This window comes from Corythoichthys intestinalis, chromosome 1 (genome assembly GCF_030265065.1).
Source record: "Corythoichthys intestinalis isolate RoL2023-P3 chromosome 1, ASM3026506v1, whole genome shotgun sequence".
NCBI classification, from domain to species: Eukaryota; Metazoa; Chordata; class Actinopteri; order Syngnathiformes; family Syngnathidae; genus Corythoichthys; species Corythoichthys intestinalis.
Genome location: NC_080395.1, coordinates 41,957,720 through 41,974,032, shown reverse-complemented (window position 1 = coordinate 41,974,032; position 16,313 = coordinate 41,957,720). Strand labels below are relative to the sequence as shown.

The following is a 16,313-nucleotide window of genomic DNA, read 5'->3' as shown; positions in this document are numbered from 1 at the left end:
AACATGTGTCTATACAAATAGTTTTCAAATTATTAAGGGAGCGGGTGTCCTAAAGCATGCACGAAAGCTTATATACTAGAAGTAGAAGAAAAAGAATACTGGACTTCAGTTTTCTAAAGCCAGAGCTATTTTACGTCCGCTCTTCAATTTTTCATGATTTTGTTACAAAGTTAGCCTTGATTGAATGTCTCCCTCAATCTCTTGCAACCCAGACTTTATAAATTTGTCATTTTGGCCAGCAGCAGTATCAGCGAGCTAAAGAGTCATCAGCTACTCAAGAGAAAAGGCTAAGATTAGTCCATATTTACTGCCCTGTTGCTATAATTATGTTAAGTATTATAAATATCAAATAGATTATAAAATCTTTTCTACTGATCAGAAAGGTGAGCTAATCAAGCCCTCTGAAAAAGATTTTCTATTGATCAAAAAGGTAAGCTAATCATGCCTTTTGCCAGTTTAACTATTGAGAAATACGCGACTGGCCAAAAGTATTGGCACCCCTGCAATTTTGTCAGATAACGCTCAATTTTTCCCAGAAAATGATTGCAATTTTCAATGCTTTGGGAGTAATATCTTCATTTATTTCGCTTACAATGAAAAAACACAAACAAGAATGAAAGAAAAAACACAAACGAGAATGGAAAAAAAAACCAAAAATCAATCATTATCATTTTAAACAAAACTCCAAAAATGGGCTGGACAAAAGTATTGGCACCTTCAGCCCAATAATTGGTAGCACAACCTTTAGACAAAATAACTGCGAACAACCGCTTCCGGTATCCATCAATGAGTTTCTTAGAATTTAGACCATTCTTCTTTGACCAACTGCTCCAGGTTTCTGAGATTTGAAGGGTGCCTTCTCCAAACTGCCATGTTCAGATCTCTCCACAGGTGTTCTATGGGATCCAGGTCTGGACTCATTGCTGACCACTACAGAAGTCTCCAGTGCTTTCTCTCAAACCATTTTCTAGTGCTTTTTGAAGTGGGGTTTGGGTCATCGTCATAGTGGAAGACCCATAACTTCTGAGAGAAACCCAGCTTTCTCACACTGGATCTTATATTATGCTGCAAAATTTGTTGGTAGTCTTCAGACTTTATAATGCCATGCATATGGTTGCAATCATACAATTACAAATGCTTTGGTAGTAATATCTTCATTTATTTTGCTTGCAATTAAAAAAACTCAGAAGAGGATGGGGGGAAAAAATCATTGGCATTTTACACAAAACTCCAAAAACGGGCCGGACAAAACTATTGGCACCCTTTGAAAAATCATGTGAAGCTTCTCTAATTTGTGTATTTAACAGCACCTGTTACTTACCTGTGGCAATAACTAAATCACACGTGCAGCCAGTTAAAATGGATTAAAGTTGACTCAACCTCTGTCCTGTGTCCTTGTGTGTACCACATTGAGCATGGAGAAAAAAAGAAGACCAAAGAACTGTTTGAGGACTTGCGAAGTAATATTGTGAAGAAGCATGGGCAATCTCAAAGCTACAAGTCCATCTCCAAAGACCTGAATGTTCCTGTGTCTACCGTGCACAGTGTCATCAATAAGTGTAAAGCCCATGGCACTGTGGCTTGCATCCCTAGATGTAGACGGTAAAGAAAAATTGATGAGAGATTTCAACGAAAGATTGTGAGGATGGTGGATAAAGAACCTCGACTAACATCCAAACAAGTTCAAGCTTTCCTGCATCCGAGGGTACAACAGTGTCAACCCGTACTATCCGTCGGCATCTGAATGAAAAGGGACTGTATGGTAGGATACCCAGGAAAACCCCAATTTTGACCCAGAGACATAAAAAAGCCAGGCTGGAGTTTGCTAAAACATACCTGAGAAAGCCAAAAAACGTTTTGGAAGAATGTTCTCTGGTTAGATGAGACATAAGTAGAGCTTTTTGGGAAAATGCATCAACATAGAGTTTACAGGGGGGGGGGAAATGAGGCCTTCAAAGAAAAGAATACGGCCCCAAAGTCAAACATGGTGGAGGTTTCCTGATGTTTTGGGGTTGCATTGCTGCCTCTGGCCCAGCTTGACCATATGCATGGATTTATGAAGTCTGAAGACTACCAACAAATTTTGCAGCATAATGTAGGGCCCAGTGTGACAAAGCTGGGTCTCCCTCAGAGGTCATGGGTCTTCCATCATGATGATGACCCAAAACACACTTCAAAAAGCAATAGAAAATGGTTTGAGAGAAAGCACTGGAGACTTCTAAAGTGGCCAGCAATGAGTCCCGACTTGAATCCCATAGAACAGGGGTCCCCAACCTTTTTTGCACCACGGACAGGTGTTATTTGGGTCTTTTTTTCACGGACCGGTGTTCTGACAAATTTTGCAACCCATCAAAAATTGCAACAATGTGGTTCTGCGCATGCGCGTAACGTTAATTAAACATGGCCACAAATGCAGTGATTCCAAAGTGTACACTACAAACTGTCTTTAAAAAAAGGAATATTAACTTACGTTTGATGATGTACATGATCATGTAGAAACATGTAGATCATGTAGAATGTTGAACATGTAGAAAAGTTCTCCACAGATACATCCTGCCATGTTAGCTGCACACAATAACTGCACAAAGCTCTTTCACCATTAACGACTTCTGTCATTAAGCATTAATTCAGAAGCCCGCTTCACATAGATACGATGTTGGAAATTGTAGAGATTGTAAAATTGTAAAGAGTTTCAATGCTCTCGTAGAGATGTCAGGATATTCTAGAATGACCTTAAATTCAGAACCACGGTAGAGTTATTGTTGTCTCAAATGTACGTTTAAGGTCGCCGTCATTTGTGATCTCTACAAGCTGATCCTCCTGTTGCACAGACATGCTTGAATCCCTCGGTTTATTGACAAACGGGTCACGAATCCTCTACTTCCCAGTTTGTGAGTCTTCGAGGTTGTAGGATCATCTTCTGGCTCTTCAGGTGCCCTTTTCGCCGTGAAAAATATCTCCAAAGATGTCCGTTTTCCAGTCATCTTCGCTCGTGTGGGGACTAATTATTTCCGGGAACAAATGTGCTGCGCCCGCGGCCTAATAATACGTTATTATCGAAGACAAGCGCCCATAGCTGTATTATATACACAAAACAAGACGTACTGTTAGATATCTGGAGTAGACAGGGATATTGGTGTGTTAAACAGGGGCACAGGGTTAATTCGGCCGGAATGCGGTCGTTAATAAATTACTGTTTCTGTGCGGCCCGGTAGCAAATGTGCCACGGACCGGTCCGCGGCCCGGCAGATGGGGACCCCTGCCATAGAACACCTGTGGAGAGATCTGAAAATGTCAGTTTGGAAGAGGCACCCTTCAAATCTCAGAGTCCTGGAGCAGTTGGTCAAAGAAGAATGGTCTAAAATTCCAGCAGAGCATTGTAAGAAACTCATTGATGGATACCGGAAGCGGTTGTTCGCAGTTATCTTGTCAAAAGGTTGTGCTACCAAGTATTAAGCTGAGCGTGCCAATACTTTTGTCCGGCCCATTTTTGGAGTTTTGTGTAAAATAATAACGATTGTTTTTTAAAAATTTTTTCTTCTCATTTGTGTTTTTTCATTGTATGCAAAATAAATGAAGATATTACTCGCAAAGCATTGAAAATTGCAATAATTTTCTGGGAGCAATTGAGTATTATCTGACAGAATTGCAGGGGTGCCAATACTTTTGGCCAACAGTGTACTAGTATGTAGCAACAATTTTTTTTCTCAAGATTCTTAAAGACAACATGTCCTCCAAATCTGGAATGACTCATCAAATATATGCACATCTGTCAAAGGGTTTTCATTAAAAATTAATTAGAGAACAACATCAATTAATTTTTGTAGACAATGATTTAAACTTGATCCACATTGTTCCCTCAAAGCAGCTTGCGACACACTACATTATTCACCTCATTCACTGTAGTGAGACTGGGGGATGGCTTGCTTGTGTAATTAATCCAATGACTTTACACCAACCGTCTCATAAATCCAAATAATGAAGTGAGAGTGGCTCTGCACCGGGCTATAAAGCAAACCATTGTTTTTATGCAACAATAGCTCTCAATAAAAGACGAGCATCTCGAGCTGTTAATAATACTATAAAAAGCAATGTTCAGCTCGTTTGTAAACTTGCTCCCTACTCGGCCTACATGCAACTTTGTAAAGTTGAAGTCAAGTAATTGTTTTTATTTAATTATATTGAAAGGTGCTTTGTATATCCTCAATCATTTGCCACCACTGTCTGCGATGGAAATCCAATCTGGATTGACTGAGATTAGTGATACTTGGCCAATAAATATATCCTGAATTCAAAGTGAAATAAGATTTGCAAACAAAACCAACGTCAAATGAGGAAGTGGTACCTCACACGAACACGAAGCAGGGAAGTAACTTATCTTTGGCCAGTGCAGCTGCTTCAACAACTTCAACCACATTGTTTCTGTCTGTCTCACTTGTGTAGCGAACACAATTTTAGGTCGAAAGAATTTGCCCCTTGAAGGCCAGAAATGGGCTTCGGGGAGGACTTGCAGTGCCCTGGGGCTCACATGGCGGTCCTCAGGCTGTTGGACTCTGAGATTCACATGATGGAAGTCATGAAAAAGTGGATGGGCCAGAGGGCAAAAAGTGAGAGGGAGTTTGCCGTGCAGTTGCACCACATGGCCGCCATGGTGGACAAGCAGCCCGGAGTTGGAACGGACCACATCAGCCAGCTAAACAAGGTCAGGCAATACTATTTAGCAGCCAATTCAGAAATGAGAAATAGATTATCATAACTCGGTACATGTATACAGTGGTATGAAAAAGTATCTGAACCTATTGGAATTTCTCAAATTTCTGCATAAAATCGTCACATGTGATCTGATCTTTGTCAAAATCACACAGATGAAAAAACAGGGTCTGCTTTAACTAAAACCACCCGCACATTTATAGGTTTTCATATTTTAATGAGGATAGTATGAATACAATGACAGAAGGGGGGGGATAAGTAAGTGAACCATAACATTTAATATTTTCTGCTCCCCCCCAAGCAGCAATAATTTCAACCAGATGCTTCCTGTAGCGGCAGTTAAGTCCAGCACACCAATCAGTACTAGTCTTGGGCCATTCTTCTCGACAAAATTGCTGTAGTTCAGTCAGATTCCTGGGATGTCTGGCATGAATCGCTGTCTTTAGGTCATGCCACAGCATCTCAATGGGGTTCAAGTCTGGACTTTGACTTGGCTGCTCCAGAACGTGTATTTTTTTCTTCTGAAACCATTCTGAAGTTGATTTGGTTCTGTGTTTCGGATCATTGTCTTGTTGCAGCATCCATCCTCTTTTTAGCTTCAACTGTCTGACAGACGGCCTCAGGTTTTCCTGCAAAACATCCTGATAAACTTTTGAATTCATTCTTCCATTAATGATTGCAAGTTGTCCAGGCCCTGAAGAAGCAAAACAGCCCCAAATCCTGATGCTCCCTTCACCATGCTTCACGATGGGGATAAGGCGTTGATGTTGGTGAGCTCTTCCATTTTTTTCTTCACACATGGTGTTGTGTGTTACTCCCAAACAATTCAACTTTGGTTTCATCAGTCCACAAAATATTTGGCCAAAACTTCTATCAAATGTCCATGTGCTTTTTTGCGAACATTAAACGAGCAACACATTTTTTTTTTTTTTTTTTTTTTAGACAGTAGTGGCTTCCTTCATGGAGTCCTTCCATGAACACCATTCTTGGCCATAGTTTTACAGATAGCTGATGTGTGCACAGAGATATTGGACTGTGCCAGTGTTTTCTGTAAGTCTTCAGTAGACACTTATGCTAGGGTTCTTTTTTACCTCTCTGAGTATTCTGCGCGGAACACTTGGCGCCATCTTTGGTGGACAGACACTCCTTGGGAGAGAAGCAACATTGCCAAACTCTGTTTGGTAAAAATTGGTTTCAATCACTCTTAAAGTCTCCTTAGGCAGAGGGTTCACTTACTTATTTTTCCCCCTTCTGTCATTGTTTGCATGCTATCCTCATTAAAATATGAAAACCTATAAAATGTTTTGGGTGGTTTTAGTTAAAGCAGACTTTTTTTTTTTTTTACATCTGTGTGATTTTGACAAAGATCAGATCACATTTGATGGTGATTTTATGCAAAAATGTGACAAATTCCAAAAGGTTCAGATACTTTTTCAAACCACTGTAGCTCCAATTAGAGGTGTAAATCATAGGGCAACGACACTGCATTTGCTGAAATTTTAGTCTGCTACAATTCGATATTATTCACACATTCGATGTAACTTAATGAAGTTACATTTCACCAAAAGAAACATGAAAAGTAGAAAGCGATTTTGATTAAAAAAAAAAAAAAAAAAAGATACTTGAATGAAACCTTTTTTGTTTGTTTGTTTGTTTGTTTTAAATACAAAAGATGATCTTCATCGAAGAATTATCAATGTATCGGTCAGATTCATATAATGGTACACTCCTAATTTAAACCAGGGGTATAGATAACCAATTTCATGAAAATAGGATATTAATTCTTTGGACACAGATATGATATTTGTCGATATTTTGTCAGATATGTTATATAAAGGTCTGCCATGATTCGACTTTACTCCAGGACTTCCAATTAATTAATTTTTTTAGTATAGACACATTTAACACAATAATATGATAAAAACAGCTAAAGCAATAAAAAAAATCAAACGCAACTTGGATCTTTTTGTTCTCTCATTTGAATGAACACCCTCTATTTAACAAAACAACATATGTAAAAGATGACCATGTTCAACAATGTTTGTCGTTTTTTTTTTTATTTTTTTATTTACCGGTACTCAATATAGTGGTCAGATCGATATTGTTACATCCAAAATTTTAGCTAAAGGTGTACATTGACTATTTTGATTATTTGCAAAGATACGATATTTGTAAATATTACAGAGTCTGCCTATTTCGATTTGATACGAGCCCCTGACAACGATGTATCGTTACAGATTGATGTATCATTGCACCCCTAACACAATCACTTAAAAAAAAGCCAATTTTTCTTTTTTGTATAAGTCACATTACAGGCGGAATAGGATTATATAGAGTCTTTATATCACTGTACTACACAGTGTAATAAGTTAAATTACGTGCTGATCCCTCAACAAACATGCTTGGGTATCTAATAATTCATCAATTTTTTCAGTCGATTGTCTATCATTTCTTTGGGTTCCTAATTAGTATTACACCCACTTTGAGGTTTGTATGTCACTCTTTAACTCTTCATAAGGCAAGTGAGTACTTTATGTCATTAAAAAGAAAACATAACCCCATAAATACCAGGTGTAAGTGGACATCTTATTTTTGGTTGTGTAGAACACAATGTTAACATTTGGTATACAAATGTGGCCTAATTGACCTACTGTATTTTTCGGACTATATACCCTACCCACCGACGTCACAAAACCACGTGCTCGCTGTATGGTTCCGCCCACTTGTCCGTCATTTTGTCTCTGTATTAGCATTGTTTTCAATTGATCGAGGAATTTAAAATGCATTTCATGGAAGACCCGGTGCTTTCTGATGCCGTAAACTCACTGGATGTGTTGCATAAAAGGCGTTATGTGGAAAAGCTTCGTTCTATACAGTCGCCAGATCCATATTTGATGCCTAAATCGATGATTCATTTGACCGGCTGCCTTCGCCGTCTCTGCCTGACCCTGATATTTACATCTATCTTGTCCACACAAAATCAGCCTATTCTCACGAAAGTTTGAAAAACTTTAAGAGCTTGGAGGCTTATAAATGCTACGTTGCTGGTTGGGTGAAACAGGTCCTCGTACATGAAAATTCGGCAGGAATCTTGTGCTCGGAAGGTGAGTTACGAAATTTTCAATTCAAAATCTTTTGTTCTTGCTAACATCCACTGTCAAGTCTAATGTATTTCATGTCATTTGTCAATGGAGCTAGGGCTTTTAATGTTTATATGGATTAGCGATAGCACTCTCACTACATACATACGTGTATGTTGTCGGCGATTAGCCTAGCAATGATCTTAATTGTGGTTGTCAGCCCAAAACCCTCTAAATATATATTAAATGCATCTTACCAGATATAAAATGACTACTACATAATCTGTGGTAATCGTTTGGAGCCCAGTTTTCTCGTCGAATTGCAGCAGCCCATCTCGCTCTCTCCTCTCCGTGTCTCTCGGAATCCGGTAGAACTTCAAGTCTCTCCGTCTATCTTCTCTGTTATTGCAACCGACCGCCACACACGCCTTCACCATTTTGATTATTTATGTTAACGAGCAGAAAAACACGCCGTAAATAGGAGGAATGTACGTAGCCGTAACAGGTCAACACGATGTGTTGACGGACAAGTGGGCGGCACCAGTCAGGAGAGCGGAGTTGTGACATCACGTGGGTAGGGTCTATAAGTCGCACCTGAGTATAGACCCTACCCACGTGACGTCACAACTCCGCTCTCCTGAATGGTACCGCCCACTTGTCCGTCAAAACATAGTGTTAACCTGTTACGACTACGTACATTTCTCCTATTTACGGCGTGTTTTTCTGCTCCTTAACATTAATAATCAAAATGGTGAAGGCGTGTGTGGCTGTTGGTTGCACTAACAGAGAAGATGGAAGGAGAGACTTGAAGTTTTACCGTATTCCAAGGGATCCAAAGAGGAGAGCGAAATGGACGGCTGCAATTCGACGTGAAAACTGGGCACCAAAAAATCACCACAGACTATGTAGTAGTCATTTTATATCCGGTAAGATGCATTTAAGATATATTTAGAGGGTTTTGGGCTGACAAATAACCACAATTAAGATCATTGCGAGGCTAATCGCCGACAACATACGACGTAGTACGACATTGTTTCAAATTCAAGATGTTTGTGACTTCCCTTTCTTCCACCATCGTTATTTTTTGAATAATATTTAGCTGGTACCAAGTGAAAGAAACTGGCCTCGTCTACGGGGCTGACAAATAACCACAATTAAGATCATTGCGAGGCCAATCGCCGACAACATACGACGTAGTACGACATAGTTTCAAATTCAAGATGTTTGTGACTTCCCTTTCTTCCACCATCGTTATTTTTTGAATAATATTTAGCTGGTACCAAGTGAAAGAAACTGGCCTCGTCTACGGAGCTGACAAATAACCACAATTAAGATCATTGCGAGGCTAATCGCCGACAACATACAACGTAGTACGACATAGTTTCAAATTCAAGATGTTTGTGACTTCCCTTTCTTCCACCATCGTTATTTTTTGAATAATATTTAGCTGGTACCAAGTGAAAGAAACTGGCCTCGTCTACGGGGCTGACAAATAACCACAATTAAGATCAGTGCTAGGCTAATCGCCGACAACATACACGTATGTATGTAGTGAGAGTGCTATCGCTAAACCATATAAACATTAAAAGCCATAACTCCATTGACAAACGACATGAAATACATTAGACTTGACAGTGGATGTTAGCAATAACAAAAGATTTTGAATTGAAAATTTCGTAACGCACCTTTCCAAGCACAAGATAGATTCCTGCCGAACGAGGACCTGTTTCACCCAACCAGCAACGAAGTATTTATAAGCCTCCAAGCTCTTGAAGTTTTTCAAATTTTCGTGGGAATAGGCTGATTTTGTGTGGACAAGATAATTGTAAATATCAGCGTAGCAGAGGTCAGGCAGACAGGGCGAAGACAGTGGGTCGAAAAACATCGATTTGGGCATCAAATATGGATCTGGCGACTGTATAGAACGAAGCTTTTCCACATAACGCCTTTTATGCAACACATCCAGTGAGTTTACGGCATCAGAAAGCACCGGGTCTTCCATGAAATGCATTTTAAATTCCTCGATCAATTGAAAACAATGCTAATACAGAGACAAAATGACGGACAAGTGGGCGGAACCACACAGCGAGCACGTGGTTTTGTGACGTCGGTGGGTAGGGTATATAAGGGGCAGTTCACAAGGCGACTCTGCGACCCATACGCAATGACTGAGTAGCAGACTCCCCTCGCGTGCATATGGTGTCGGCGAAGATGGAAGGTGAAGACGAAAAACTCTGAATCCTGCCTCCAAAGTGGAAGAATCGGATTGCGGGGGATTGAGGGGGGCTTTCTTGGCATGCATATCAAAGGCTCCCGCGGTGCGAGACCGCGCCGTTAGCGTCAGCACTCGTACACATCACATTGGGCGTGCGCAGCGGTGCTACTAAACATTAAAAACAGCAAATATGGCGGAATGTCGGCTTTAATTCACTGTTTTAATATTATTTTTAAATTAAATATGTTGAATGTTTCAATTTTTGTGCCTTGTTGAACAAAAGGAAAATTGCTTCGAGTGGGCGGGCATGTTTTTTTCCGGGCTGAGGGAGCTTGGTGGGGTCAAAGTGCATCATTCGCTGTCGCCCTGTAAATCTGCACTGCCCCCTAGGACCTTGCATGAATACTACATCGTTTTCATGCGAATTGCGACATTGTTCAAATGGAGACGCAATTGCAAATGCAAATTTGATATTTTTCGTATTCTCGGAGAGTCACCATGTAAACGGCCCCTCAGTCGCACCAGCCATAAAATGCCCAACGAAGAGGAAAAAAACATATAAATCGCACCGGAGTATAAGTCGCATTTTTGAGGGAAATTTACTTGATCAAATCCAACACATAGAACAGATATGTCATCTTGAAAGACAATTTAAAATAAAAATACAATAGAGAACAACATGCTGAATAAGTGTACAGTATGACAATGTTACATGATGCATGAACAACCAAATGCGAACGTGGCCAGTATGTTACCGTAACATAGCTATTAAGAGTTATTCAGATAACTATAGCATAAAGAACATGCTAACAAGTTTACCAAACCATCAGTGTCACTCCAAAACACCAAAATAACTGATATAATAATGTGTGAATAATTTCACACATAAGTCACTCCTGAGTATAAGTAGCACCCCCAGCCAAACTATGAAAAAAAAAACTGTGATAGTCAGAAAAATACGGTATAGTGTGGCTAACAGCAATAGACATCTAATTCATTTAAACTGGGAGGACTGGCTTTGAATGCTCATGTTTCAGTGCCATTGTCAGCCCTTCCAATCAAGGATTGCACATCTCGCGAAGTCAATGTCAGCCAATGTGTTCAATGGGTGCCGTATAAATTGTCTAAAATAGTCTGTGTATCTCTAATACAATCTGGTTCTACCTGCCCTGACACCTTAAACTCAGTTCTCCTTCTCTCGTTTACTTCCAATCAGTCTTGGGGGACTCTGGTGTCTCAGACTGACCTTCTGAGCCAGTTGATGAGGAGGCGCTCTGAAGAGCTGCTGAACGGACCCGTCAGCAAACTCACACTGCTCATCCGAGATAAACAGCAACTCCGCAAAACCTACGCGGAACACTGGAGCTTCCTGAGGCAAGAGCTCAGCAAGGTGAGTGAGTGAAAATACTACTACTCAAGATAAAACAAAGAGAATTACAAGTCGTGTATTTCAAACAGCAAATGCCCTTTAAAACCCATCTTGAGATTGATGTTTATTGCTTTGAGTGTGTGAAAATAGGCTGTTCTGTGCTGCAGGTAACCCAGACAGAGCTGGAGAGGCTGAAAAGCAGCTACCGGCAGGCGGCGAGAGACGCTGCCCAGGCAAAGAGGAAGTTCCAGGAAGCCAGTAAAGGTGAACTTTTCTACTTCTCTAAATATCACTCAAATGTAACTCAACTCTTTTACTCTTTCAAGCAAAAAAACAAACAAAAAAAATGCACATCACATTTTTCTTTGAACAGGTTTGAACAGATAATTTCAAGGCAATGTTGTATGCTTACAGATAAAGAGCGTGACAGGGCGAAAGAGCGTTATGTCAAGGCCACAATGAAACTCCACGAGGCGCACAATGAGTATGTGCTGAGTGTTCGTGCCACTCAAGTCTACCAGCAACAACACCAGGCTCACATGCAGCCTGCCATGTTAAATGCACTGCAGGCTTTGCAGCAGGAGATGGTGCTCATCTTGTAAGATATTTATGATTCTCCTCTGCCTTGTTTGCAGCAAATGTACAGTCCTGTTTGCATCATTCCCTGAATTAGAGCAGAGCCCTTTAATAGAAAATACTAGTCCTTCTCAAAAAAAATTAGCATAATGTGATAAAGTTCATTATTTTCCATAATGTACTGATAAACATTAGACTTCCATATATTTTAGATTCATTACACAAAACTGTAGTAGTTCAAGCCTTTTATTGTTTGAATTTTGATGATTTTGGCAAAAAAGTCAAGAAAAAACAAAAACCCCTATCTCAAAAAATTAGCATATCATGAAAAGGTACTCTAAAGAAGCTGCTAACCTAATAATCTGAATCAACAAATTAACTCAAAACCCCTGTGAAAGATTCCTGAGGCTTTTAAAAACTTCCAGCCTGGTTCATTACTCAAAACTAGGAGTGGGAACCTCTTGGTACCTCACGATACGATACGATTTGCGATACAAAGCTCACGATAACGACGATCTGACGATATGACGATACAACGATTATCGATACATTGGTCAGGAAATCATTCTAGGATATTTTACAAAAAACTAATTAACAGAAAAACAAGCTTCTAGTGTAAATTGGAATCAGTTTATCACTAGTAGACGTCCAATCCATTTGAACTGGGAGGGTGGCAGCGAATGAACTTTCGTTCATTCGCTGCCATCCCTCCCACTTCAAACAGATTGAACGTCTATGGCTGTCAATGGCAGTCAAAGGCAGTCAATGCCAGGCATTCAGGTAATTTTGGGCCATTTAAGGTCTCACTGGAACAGCACCAAACAAAAGTTCCAGCATCATCACCTTGTCCAATGCAGATTGTTGACTTTTGACACCTTGTCCAATGCAGATTCTTGACTCCTGACACCTTGTCCAATGCAGATTCTTGACTTTTGACAAGGTGATGATGCTGGAACTTTTGTTTGGTACCGTTCCAGTGAGATTTACAAAGATGACTGCCTGAAGAAGACATCAAAATTCCCTCAGTCCTTGATGATATGGGGCTGCATGTCAGGCAAAGGCACTGAGGAGATGGCTGTGGTTAAATCTTCAATAAATGCACAAGTTTACATTGAAATTATTGACAGCTTTTTTATCATTTCAATTGAAAATATGTTTTTCATTTTCCAAGATGACAATGCATCATGGCACAGAGCTAAAACTGTTAAAGCCTTCCTTGGAGAAAGACTCATCAAGTCAATGTCATGGCCTCAAAATAGCCCAGATCCGAACCCTATTAATAACATGTGGTGGAAAATGGTCCACATCAAGGCTCCGACCTGCATGGATGATCTGGCAACTGCAATTAAAAAGAGAGTTGGCACCAAATTGATGAAGAATACTGTTTATCACTCATCAAGTCCATGCCTCAGAGACTGCAAGCTGTCATAAAAGCCAGAGGTGGTGCTACTAAATACTAGAGATGTGTTTTGATTGTTATTTCTTCGTTTGTTTCTCATGATTCCATATTTTTTTCCCTCAGAATGGAGTGATTCCATAAATATTTCCCTGCACCTGCTCTATAAAATTAACATTTACTGACCACCACAATGTTTTTTTTATTCATTTCTTTTAGTGTTTCTGAATGCTAAAGAGTTGCACTTTTGAAATAATTCATTATTTTTTTCAAACTTTTTATCTGAGTTTGTTGTACGTGATAAAATGTCTGAGTGAGTGCTCGTCCGAGACTGTTGATTGCATACTTTTTGCTAGGGGTTATATTATGGTGGAAGATTTTGATAACTTGTTGGTTCCCTTTTTTTTTTTTTTTTTTTTTAAACATTGACACCTTTTTAAAACGATATCTCGATTCTTGGCAGAAGCATATCGATAACCTTTTGGGATACAAAGTATCACGATATATCACCATTTCGATATTTTGTCACACCCCTACTCAAAACTGCAATCGTGGGCAAGACTGCCGACCTGACTGCTGTCGAGAAGGCCAGTCCAGTGACACCCTCAAGCAAGAGTCTAAGACACAGAAAGAAATTTTGAGCGAATATTCTGTTCCCAGAGGGCTGTATCAAGGCACCTCAGTGGGAAGTCTGTGGGAAGGAAAAAGTGTGGCAGGAAACGCTGCACAACCAGAAGAGGTGACTGCACCCTGAGAAAGATTCCAGACCTGCAGAAACAGTGGACTGAGTCTGGAGTAGAAACATCCAGAGCCACCATGCAAAGTCATGTGCTGGAAATGGGCTACAGGTGCCGCATTTTCCAGGCCAAGCATCTTTTGAACCTGAAACAGCGGCAGAAGCGCCTGACCTGGGCTACAGAGAAGCAGCACTGGACTGTTGCTCAGTGGTCCAAAGTACGTTGTTTTTAGATGAAATAAAATTTTGCATGTCATTCGGAAATCAAGGTGCCAGAGTTTGGAGGAAGACTGGGGAGAAGGAAATGCCAAAATGCCTGAAGTCCAGTGTCAAGTACCCACAGTCAGTGATGGTCTGGTGTGCCTTGTCAGCTGCTGGTGTTGGTCTACTGTGTTTTATCAAGGGCAGGGTCATTGCAGCTAGCTATCAGGAGATTTTGGAGCACTCCATGCTTCCATCTGCTGAAAAGCTTTATGGAGATGAAGATTTCATTTTTCAGCATGACCTGGCACCTGCTCACAGTGCCAAAGCCACTGGTAAATGGTTTACTGACCATGGCATTACTGTGCTCAATTGGCCTGCCAACTCTCCTGACCTGAACCCCATAGAGAATCTGTGGGATATTGTGAAGAGGAAGTTGAGAGACACCAGACCCAACACTGTGGATGATCTTAAGGCCGCTATCGAAGCATCCTGGGCCTCCATAACACCTCAGCAGTGTCACAGGCTGATTGCTTCCATGCCACGCCGCATTGAAGCAGTCATTTCTGCAAAAGGATTACCGACCAAGTAACGAGGGCATAGCTGATATAATTAATTGAAGGTTGACTTTTCTTGTATTAAAAAACACTTTTTTGTATTGGTTGGATGAAATATGCAATTTTTTTTAGATAGGGATTTTTGGTTTTTCTTGACTTTTTTGCCAAAATCATCAATATTCAAACAATAAAAGACTTGAACTACTTCAGTTGTCTGTAATGAATCTAAAATATATGAAAGTCTAATGTTTATCAGTACATTACAGAAAATAATGAACTTTATCACAATATGCTATTTTTTTAGAAGGACTAGTATGTACCCTTGTGTGGCTGGATTTAAAAAAAAAAAAAAAAAACTCGTTTGCTGACATTAGCAAGGATGTCGAATACATCTGAACTGACAGGGGCTGGCAACAAATTTGATCACTTGGTGCCTTTCCTCCCAGTCAAATTGGATTGGACATTTATCATCGCAGCCAATAATGAGTTAATATTAAATTTTCTTAAATAATGCATAGATTAGTCAAATGTGGGTACAAATACCAATGAATTTTCCTCTCCTGGCACTAGAGGGGCTCCTTAGAATTTCAATTTGGATCCGCAAAAAAAAAACTTTTTGGACCTGCAAGATAATCTCTGTTGGTCTTCATTATTTTTCACCCAAAAATTAACAGAAAGTGATTTAGTAATCTGTACCGACAGTTCATTAATCTTTACCCACAGATTACTACATGATGAGTACAGATTACTGAATTTACTGAAAGATTGGTAAACTGTATCACATATTACGAGACTGTGGGTCCTGTTTACTAATCTGTACCAACAGATTACTAAACTGTGTGTACAGATTACTAATGTGTACCATGTACTAACCTGTACAAATTATATTACTGATGAAAAATATTTTTTCTAGCCTGGCACCAGATGGGCTCCAAAAAGCTGTGGTGGAATGTAATGAAGTAAAAGTACTTAGTTATTGTGTTAAAGTACTTTTTTTTGTGCATCTTTACTTGAGTACAAATAAGAAGTGGTTCTTTTTACTTTTACGGCATTTACAAGTATCTGTACATTTTACTCCACTACTTTTCAAATTGTCGTCTGGATTATACGTTACTTTTGTTTGTTTGTTTTTCCTTATTGTGAATTGATAGTTTTGTTTTCATGTCTCTGTCGCAATCGATAATAATTGAGCACGGCAGGCGGCAACATGAGTACTAGCAAGATTAGGCAGGTGAACAGTATATTCACCAATAAAAAGCAACAGCTCGCCTTCAGATGGGTTGCTGCACATTTTTGTGCAGTAAGTGGGGGTATGCACCTGATACTAGCTTGCAATCTGTCATTAAGATCTAAAATGTTGGCATTTTTTGAGCTTTTAAGCTTTTGTTTACAGTGCAGTCAATTTTACTGCACTCCCCCATTCTGCACAATTTTTAATAAAATTGAGCAATCAATGAATTTTCTGGTTCTTTC

The 16,313-nt window shown here is 39.8% G+C and overlaps 1 protein-coding gene across 6 annotated transcripts in view; it reads left to right on the top strand.

Moving 5' to 3' along the window:
- Positions 1 to 2,240: 2,240 nt before the first annotated feature.
- Positions 2,241 to 16,313, top strand: part of fes (FES proto-oncogene, tyrosine kinase) — a 44,082-nt gene continuing 30,009 nt past the window's right edge. For 2 of the 6 annotated variants that reach the window (XR_009064447.1, XR_009064444.1), the window contains exons 1-4: positions 3,414 to 4,702; positions 11,222 to 11,395; positions 11,542 to 11,638; positions 11,789 to 11,972. Coding sequence is in view for 4 of the 6 variants with exons in the window: in XM_057846456.1 (XP_057702439.1) it covers positions 4,490 to 4,702; positions 11,222 to 11,395; positions 11,542 to 11,638; positions 11,789 to 11,972 (668 nt within the window). In the remaining 2 variants the exon portion in view is untranslated. Of the gene's footprint in view, positions 3,380 to 3,413; positions 4,703 to 5,288; positions 5,481 to 11,221; positions 11,396 to 11,541; positions 11,639 to 11,788; positions 11,973 to 16,313 lie in introns of those variants that run through there. The other 4 variants (XM_057846456.1, XM_057846475.1, XM_057846464.1 and 1 more) reach the window with 4 other exon arrangements.